At 31.4% G+C, this 9306-nt stretch overlaps 1 protein-coding gene across 2 annotated transcripts; it reads right to left on the reverse strand.

Annotated features, from left to right (window-relative positions):
• Nucleotides 1-3322: 3322 nt before the first annotated feature.
• LOC116338643 (platelet-derived growth factor receptor alpha-like) lies at nt 3323-7280 on the reverse strand. 2 transcript variants are annotated; one of them, XM_031764045.1, is made up of 8 exons: nt 6846-7280; nt 6185-6519; nt 5924-6026; nt 5665-5846; nt 5503-5599; nt 4905-5128; nt 4629-4846; nt 3323-4564 (listed from the first exon to the last, which is right to left on the reverse strand). In XM_031764045.1, the coding sequence occupies exons 1-8, from the start codon at nt 6847-6849 to the stop codon at nt 4243-4245; spliced, it is 1485 nt and encodes a 494-aa protein (XP_031619905.1). In that variant the 5' UTR covers nt 6850-7280; the 3' UTR covers nt 3323-4242. The 2 variants fall into 2 exon arrangements, with proteins under 2 accessions (XP_031619905.1, XP_031619904.1); XM_031764044.1 differs by having other exon boundaries at nt 3324-4564; nt 6941-7280.
• Nucleotides 7281-9306: the final 2026 nt, after the last annotated feature.

Here is a 9306-nt window from a genome sequence, read left to right on the forward strand (position 1 = left end):
AATGCAACAATGTTGCAATTTATACCGTTCAGTTTTGCTTTAGTTGCCGCTTTCAACTCAAACGTTTTCAATTTTTTCAAACACATACAAAGTATTTGGTATAGCTGTCTCTTACTCTATTCTCACTGTCTCTGTTTCTCTATGTCCCGTACTCCATCTCACTGACAAATGGATCCATTCGCTTTCATCCAAAAACTGTTGTTTATAAATAATAAAATATTTTAATAAGCACTAATATGACTATAAACAGACGGTTTAAGTTTTTCGAAGTAGCAAAAAATGAAGAAGAAGAAGATGAAGTGGAAAAAGTTAAAGAAAAAAGAAGAAGATCGAAACAAGCCAAAATACGATGCAATTGAACGTTCGTGCCCGGTCCTTTGATGCATTAAGCAGTAAGCGAGAAAACATAAAAATCCCGGATAACGCAAAGAGAATGTAATAAGTGGCTTTTTAATCCTATATTAAATTTCGAAACAGTTACTAGTGAAATCCGCACATATACAACTCTACTTCATAGAGAGAGAAAAAAAAAACAAAAAAGCACATGGAAACGAATTCAATCACTGGCTTAACATCGAAAACGAGATTTCAACGTTTCAGAAATGCGTTTAATTAAAGCCAGATGTTTGGTCGCTCCTATTTTCATCCAACAAATATATTTATGTTATATGGACGATGGAGGCGCTTTTAAGCGCACCACCAACGTAAAACTTCATTTTATTTGAAAGAAAAAATCCGTTTATTTCGACATTTTTGTGAACATGGTTCTTCATTTTTTCTTGTTTGAAATTACAAAAGCACACATACTTACAAATTAAAATCGTTAGGTTTAACTTGGTACAATCGCCAGAAGCAATTAAGCTACTTTTTGATCAAGCACATTTTCATTCGCCATAAAAAAGACTCACAGATAAAGAGAGGAAGAGAGAGAGAGAGCAAATAAGTTTGAGGTGGAGAACGACATTGGCATAGGTAATTGAATGTCTCAACAACATTTCTTTTGTGACAGTGAAATTGATTGTTCCATCTCATTTTTAACTATTTCGAATAGTTAAAGTGATAGAATTCAAACTTGGCTTCTTTTAGTTGCAACACAGTCAATAAATGATTGATGAAAATATTTGAGGATTCAAACTGAAAATCAAATATGGAAAAACTCTTTCGCCATATGAATTCCAAGTTTTCAATTGGACGAAATGTGGCTCTCAAACTTATTCTCATGAAAAATACTTCATAGACATGGTACGCAATGTTCCGCATACACACAAAACGTAGTCATAGGTTTAAAAGCATCAACCTTCAAGCACAGAAGCGAATGCAACGACTTGGTTAACCAATAGTTATAGCTAACGCGTATATCAAATAAAAGAAATACAAAAATCATAATAAAACTTAAACGAATAATTTCTCTCTCTACCTCTCTCCTTACTTTATGGAAATGAAAAAGTTATATGAGGGAGCGTTTGCATTCATTCTGGGAGTTACATCGATGTAGAGTTTTGCGGTCTATATGTATGCTGTAAAGTTATCTGAGGAAAGAAATTGAATGCAAAGAAAAGAGAAAGAGAAAAACTCGGCACCGGCAAAGGAAGAGTGTAAAACGAAAGCCATGAACAGAAACAAATTTTAAGTTAAAGTGCACTAAAATTGTTTCAATTTAGAAAAGTTTTTGGCAAACAAATTTTTTTTAACATTTTTTTGTGCATCATCATATAATATATGTAAAATGTAGTTTATATCTACGTGGATGGAGTTTTTTTGTGCTCTTTCAATTTAGCTTTTCAAGTTTGAATAATAAATAATAACGAGAAAAAAAGGATCGATATCAACCATCAAAACTCTGGCTATGGAAGAAATAGTTATACACCAGACAATACGTGCATAAATTCATGTATTTTTCCCTCGAGAGCATATTTTTTTGGCTGTCACTTGAACAAAACCACCGGAAAAAATCGCATACAATGTGAACATTTTGAATATGTCGCTGATAGAGTAATGCATATTTCATATTTTAGCGTGAGAAATTGTTTCGGGAGCAAAAATATGTTGTGGTTTAAAATTGATTTTTTTTTTCTTCTTCTATTAGTCTATTGCATATGGTTTTGGCATTTGAGTGTCAGTCTATAAATGCATTGATATTTATTTAACAACAATATTGTAATTATTTCGAGAACAATGCCACAACAACATTATTTCGCTTATTATAACTGTTCTGTTTAATAAATTGGTACAATTTTTCGCTGTGCATTACCCCTTATGCACAAGTTTTAGCGAGCATTAGCTCAAACCTTGATAGTTTTAAAAGCAAGTCCTGTCATTAAATAGACCAAAAACGTTATTCAACATATTTGTTTTGATCGATACAATGTCTTCATTCAATACCAAATGCTCGCTTTTACCAGTTACTACCATTAGCATAGAAATGATTACCATTAGCGTTCAATTACAATGCGGTTTCTCTTTTGACTCACGAAGAATGAGTTTTAATTTTAATGCAAAACGTAAATCAAAGCCCATTCATATTATATGAGGAATACCTTTCTAAATGTTAATGCGAGTCGCTAAAAGAGAATTTTGAAAATAGCCGTATGATAGAACAAAAAATTAGTTCAAGTCGAAATCAGTTTAAAGAAATTTGTTTTTTATTTCATTTTTCTTCTGAGCGCCTGAAAAATTACAAATTCTTCTTTCTTGATGATTCAATTGTTATGTTAGCGGAATGCAAAATGAAGATATAAAAGTCGGTGGGGGCTGCCTCAATTTCCTTTTATTTATAGACGTACACGTTAATAATCATATCGATGGGAAATTCAACAAACCGTATTAGTTTCTTCATCCAAGAATACAGAATACATAAAACTCGGATATGTACAATGTGCATTGTGAAGAAGCAGACGTTTAAATTATAAGCATATCTTTAAACGTTTCTCATCGCATCGATACAAAACTGATTCAACAAACTTTCTGCATTTTATTCGATATTTGTTCGATTTGTTTGAAAATTTATGGCATAAAGTTTTTATACCTTATAGAAATCGATTGGTGCGGCAAATCAATTGAAAACAATTTTTGTGCTCAATAGAATATGGAATAGGAGTGGACCATCGACATAATGTGGCTATAGTGAAAAACACCTTAACTTTTTTGTCTGTCACATTCCACATTGATTGTTTGCTTGTAAATGGTGTAAAATTCATGTGTACTGTATGTTTCGCACAACTTTTTCGATATTTTCAAAAATTAAACGTTATTATGTAAAAAATATTTACGAAAAATTTAATTAATTGAATTTGTAATAGTATCGCAGTTTTAACTGTGGTCAATATATCTTGACAATAGAGTGTCGAGAATACCTAGATTTCATATTTGAAAAAAAAATTCTTTTCATGATGGCATTAAATCCGTATTTCTAGATTAAATTAGAATAGTGTATACATTTCACCAGACGTGGTATATAACATAAACCGCAAGACTTTTGGTCGATGACTTGCACTACTTTCTCGATTTGTGGTGTATTAAACAATTTTATTCTTTGAATTCACGAAGTTTTGAGGCGCTTGAATTTTTGGGGGGATATATTGGTTTTGTGTATATGTTTTGTGCATTTTCATCATAAAAAAATCATTGTTTTTAATATAGTTATGGTTGCAAGAACATTTTAGCAGCAACAAGAAACGGTATCACTAATAGCATGTAGTATTTGATCTTTATTTTCTTCGTATTTCTTTAATTTGAACAATCAAGTTAACGTTATATTATGACTTTGGATTTTCGTCGTTTTATGCATTCGATGTAATTCTAAATAATCTGTTTCTCGAAAGAAGCCATAAGAACACCATAGATTCATTGCCTAAAACGATAAAAAATAAAATTCACATATAGTTGGCGCTGCATTCTATGCAAACTTGTTTTCCGTTGCAACGGACTAAGTGGAAAGTATACGCTTATTACATAGAATGTAGCGCCAACTATACGTGAATTTTATTTTTTCATCATTTTAGGCAGTAATCTTATCGCTTCTTTACATTTTGCAGCATTTGATTCATGATTTGATCCCATAAACGATTTATTTTGATAAATTTCTCTAGATCACCAGGTTTCATAAGATCGGAAATAAGACTTTCGAATAATGGACGTAAAATTGGATCGGCAATTTGGTGGTTCGTTGACACCTAGAAAGACTTTCAATTTGAACAATCAAAACATGCAGTGGTACGCGCTCTTTAGTTTCAATTTGAATTGTTAAATTGCATTGATGTGCCCATCGAGTGTGTTACATAAATTCAAGTTGCTTCCACTGCATGAATCAAAAGATTGCAATGGTATTTCTACAACACATTCATCGTTTTCTTTTAGTTTTTCACAAGAGAAAACTTCTTGCAATGCTATATAATCCGTTTTTCCAGATTTAAATTTTCCAGCCATTGATTGAAACGGTTTATTTAAATTGATAAATATCTCTAGATCATCAGGTTTCATAAGTTTGGAAATGGTCTCTGCAAGACTATTGAATAATGGACGTGACTTGGGATCGGTGTTCCAACATGACATCATAATATCGTATCTGAAATATGAATTTCTTAGTCATTGGTGTATTGCTTAAACGATAAAAACCATTCGTAACTTACATAGATTTAGTGGCATATTGTGGTTTACTCAATCGGTGTCCGTTTTTTAAATGCTTTTCTAGCTTGTCAAAAGAATCCAATTTTCTTTCAGAATATGGTTCTTCTCCGAGTGAAAATAGCTCCCATAAAACGATGCCAAATGACCAGACATCAGAATGTACATTGTACTTCGGTTCGCTAAGACATTCGAGCGCCAACCATTTAATTGGAACTGCTTCCTGCAAATATTCGAATATAAGTAGTATATATCTGTACTGAATATTAAAATTATATTACATGTCCTCGTGATCGGTAATATCCTTTCCTAGGCAAATCTCGCGCCAAACCGAAATCACAAATTTTAACTATGTTGTTTTTGCACAGCAATATATTTCTCGCGGCCAAATCCCGGTGTAGAATATTGCGAGATATTAAATAATGCATCCCTTGCGCCACTTGAAATGACCAGTAAAGTAAATCACACGTTGTAATTGAATCGAGCCTTGTATATTCGTTTTCATCTAGATGTAGAACAAGAAAAGGTCTGTTAACTAGCCTTTCGATTTGATGAGAGAGATTGTTCATCATGTAACTTATCACAGCAGACGGCAGTTCGCATGAGTGACGAAACCACCTTAGTGTGGTGCCGTTTTTGTAATTTCTTTCGTACAATTTTCTTTAGTTTTTGGTCCGGTTTTAGTTTTATCCCTTTTCAAAGATACCTTAAACATCGAAATCGATCAATCCGTTCAAAAAATTCAACATTTAATGTTGTATTTTACATTTCGGTTTCGTCACTCATTCTTCACCTCGACAGAGGTTTTTTATTTGAATTTATTTTGAACACAATAGTATGATTTATGTTATGAAAATATATCATTTTCTTAATACTTTCCTCGCATCGGATGGTCCTTTGAATAGTCGTTTAAATGATATTCCTGAGTTATTTCAAAATTCGAAGAATGAATGGAAGATTTTTCGTCAATTTCAAACTAAAAAAATTATCAATGAAATCGTTTTCAAAAGAAATTTTCTATCTAAGAATCAATGAACTTACTTCGTAATCTTGTTGATCATCACTTTCACAGTCAATTGAGGCATCTTCATTTTGTACTTGTTCAAATAAATTAATTGTATCATTCGAGTGATTAATTTGATCGATGAAACGTTCCCGATTAATTCTCAATAAATCTCCAATATTGCCGTAATCACAGTATTCGGTAATAATCATTAATTCATCTATAAATAAGTATATAGAGAGTTGAATAAATGTTGATTTTTGAAAATGATTCATATATTGAAAAGGATTTATTTACTTTGTACAATATTCTTGGTAACAGCTCCAAGTAAATTCACCACATTCAAATTTAGACCCATGTGCATCAATATCTTCAGTTCATTCACTAATAACCTCAATTCCTGAACATAAGGATGGCCAAATATAATAATCATATAACACTTTATGAGCAAAAACTATACAGTTTAGTAAAGAATTTTTGAACAAATTGATATGTTTCCATATTTTGTTCGATGTGTGAGAAATTTCATGAAGAGTTGAATTTCCAACTCAAACTTACTTCGTCATCGCATATACCATTGGATACCTTGACGGCAACCTTGGTTGTCTCCTCATTAGATAATATTCCATGTGCAACTCCTCTGTGGATTACACCAAAAGAACCTTGACCAATCACCTTTCCGATATAAAGCTTTTTTAGTGGAAATTCAAATTCTTTTTTATACGGCAATAGGTGGGCTTGGTTATTCAGTGGCTTATATTGGTTGATTCTCTGGGGATCTCCCATAAGAATTTTTGCCAACTGAACCCGTTTCCTTCGTTCACGAAGAAAACAAATTAGAATTACAATAACAAAAAGTCCGAGTACAACTATAATGGCTATGAATAGTATATCTGTTGGAAGAGATATGTGTAAATTTAGGAATTAAGTGAAACTTTAGATAACAAAAGTGTTTTGAAACAAATGAAATAAAAATCATAATAATATTTTTATAACTATCATATCTTCTCTCGGTCAAAACCTTGGCAAAATCAAACAAGACGTTCATTTGAAAGTATAAATGATTGCTATAGAATAAAAACAGCGTATGGAAAGGTTGCATTTCAAAGCGAAACACCGTCATACAAAATACAGCAAAAAATGTATGTAAAAACAAACTTTGGTGTGTGACCGTATCATACGCTGTATTTATTCTAGAGAATTCAAATTCGCTACGTACACATCCACGGTTGATTGTAACTCTCACAAATTTCTTGAATTTCACTATTTTTGGATGCCAATTTTTTAATGGCAAAACATCTAATAAATAATTACCAATTTTGGTAACTCCGTGCTCAGTACATTTTTCATCTTCCTTTGCATTTACATCTTGTTCAATTAAAATCATAAGACACAAAAATAATAAAACGAATGGCGGCTTCATTTAATTTCACTACTGCTTATGAAATAATCACAAAACATACACGAATCCAATTTAAATAAATGTTACAAACTTTATAATTTTTCATGCAATGCCACTTTAACGCATGAAATAATAACTGTTGTTCTTAATTTAATTCTGACTTCAAATCCTTATATCAGCACACTGTACAATTATCATTTAAAAATAATCTAGAAAATAATAATCTGGCTACATGAACAAAGTTCGACTACATTTGATCAGTATAAGTTTTCTTCTGAATGAAATTTCTTTTTCCTTTACATGTAATAGCATGAAAAAGAATGATCTTCCAATATAACTGATTAACTTATCAACAGTGGTATTTTGGATTCTCTGAATATCTGCGAGTAGCATAAGCATTATTTATGCGTAACAGGGTTTCTGACTTGGGTGAGTCTGATTTGAAATCAATTATATTGAAAATCAACAAATCAAATCACAAAACAATGATTTGATTTGTAAAGGTTCAAATAAAAACAGTCAAATAATTTGATTTAAAATGTCATATGTTTCGAATTTTATGAGTTGAAAATTTTAATTTTTATTTGATTTTTACATTGATTTAAATTTTCAAATCAAATATAACGCATTGCATAAGAGCTGAAACTGCACAGATGATCGGTTTTATGTTTGTATCACATGTACATGCACTACTTAAGTTGTTCAGTTATCGCAGTGACTCCTTATCAATATTTTTTTACGGTTAAAGATTTATTCTAAAAGGTCATATGGGAATGAGATCAACGTCAACCGTTAATCATTTTTGGAAAACAAACCGATAATTTTGTCTGTTGAAAACAAGATCTTGTCTTGCGCATGTGCCATATGGAATTCTTCTAATCGTTTTATGGTCAATTCGAATCTAATATGAAAATATATAACCATATAACCAGCTGATGAATGATGCCATGAAGAAGCAAAAAGTAAGTAAATATGCACATTGTTACTTTCTTCTACAATTGAATTATATATAATTAATCTACAGAATATAATCGTCTGAAATGGATTTGGACTTAAATTTATTTACATTGTACAGTAAACACACGCCGGCCATAATTTTTTTATTGACACAGGAAGGATCCTTGCTGTCTCTCTTGAAGCATATGCAGTGATTCGTTAATTGCTATTGACACTAAGACTTACTTAGAGTAATGTGCTAGCCAGCATTTGCTGGCTAGCAGTGCTAGTGCGATACGCTCGACGCATGGAAGACGCGTGTCTATGTGAAAGAAGCATTCTATATGAAGCGCTATGTACGCTCGTATTTCGATTTATTTTATCCGCTGTACTTCTGTTATGTTCATAAATTAAAAAAAAAATATTATGTTTGAAAAAAACCTACACAGTAAAAAAATATCAGCCGACGCTTACTGTGTAGGTTTTTGCAAACATAATATATTTTTTTTGAATCCTGATTTAAACAATCAGAAAAAATTAAGTCAAGTAAAATCAATTACAAGATTTATATTTATTTAAAAAAATCATAAACATAACAGAAGTACAGCGGATAAAATAAAGTAAGTCTTAGTGTCAATAGCAATTAACGAATCACTGAGCATATGGAGTGCAACTAAAACCCATTTTTCTACGGCTATATTTTATATATCTTTATAAGAAATCCCCTCAGTCTAGAGCCAAAGTAAACTCAATTCAGTGGGTTGTGGTCCAATCAAAATCCTCACATCCCACCTCTTTTGGAGAAGAATAAAAATTCGTCTTAATCGTGCCGTGATATATTTCTAAAAATGAAACCATGTCTACGAATATACTTTCCTGGTGGTCTAGTTTTTTTTTTGCTTTTTTCATTAGAAATACATAATTGATTCTTGTTTATCAAGTGGGAAATTTAAAAAAAAAATCATTTTTTCGTAATCTAATTACAATTTATAGAGCCATAACATGAAATTCCCAAAAAATGAGTCCAACAATATTAGATACTTTATTTCGATTTTTTTTTTAACTATTTAAGAGAAATCTTCCCCAAAACATATAGTTTCAGTTGATTTTTGAAATGAATGAAAACTTGGAGCGGCGTACAGTTTACTTCATTTATATTTTGTATGTGTTTATATTATGCGATGTGCACGTAGTTAATTTATTGTGAAAAGTGGCACATACAAGTTTTAACAATAACAATAATATGCTGCTTGTTCCCGTTTATATATCCCTTTAGTTATAGTTAGTTCGAGACGTTCATTAAACTCGCTACACCGCTTTATTGTAACACATAGCATCGAAA

This window comes from Contarinia nasturtii, unplaced genomic scaffold, assembly GCF_009176525.2.
Source record: "Contarinia nasturtii isolate CC-2019 unplaced genomic scaffold, AAFC_CNas_1.1 Cnas_scaffold_414, whole genome shotgun sequence".
NCBI lineage: Eukaryota > Metazoa > Arthropoda > Insecta > Diptera > Cecidomyiidae > Contarinia > Contarinia nasturtii.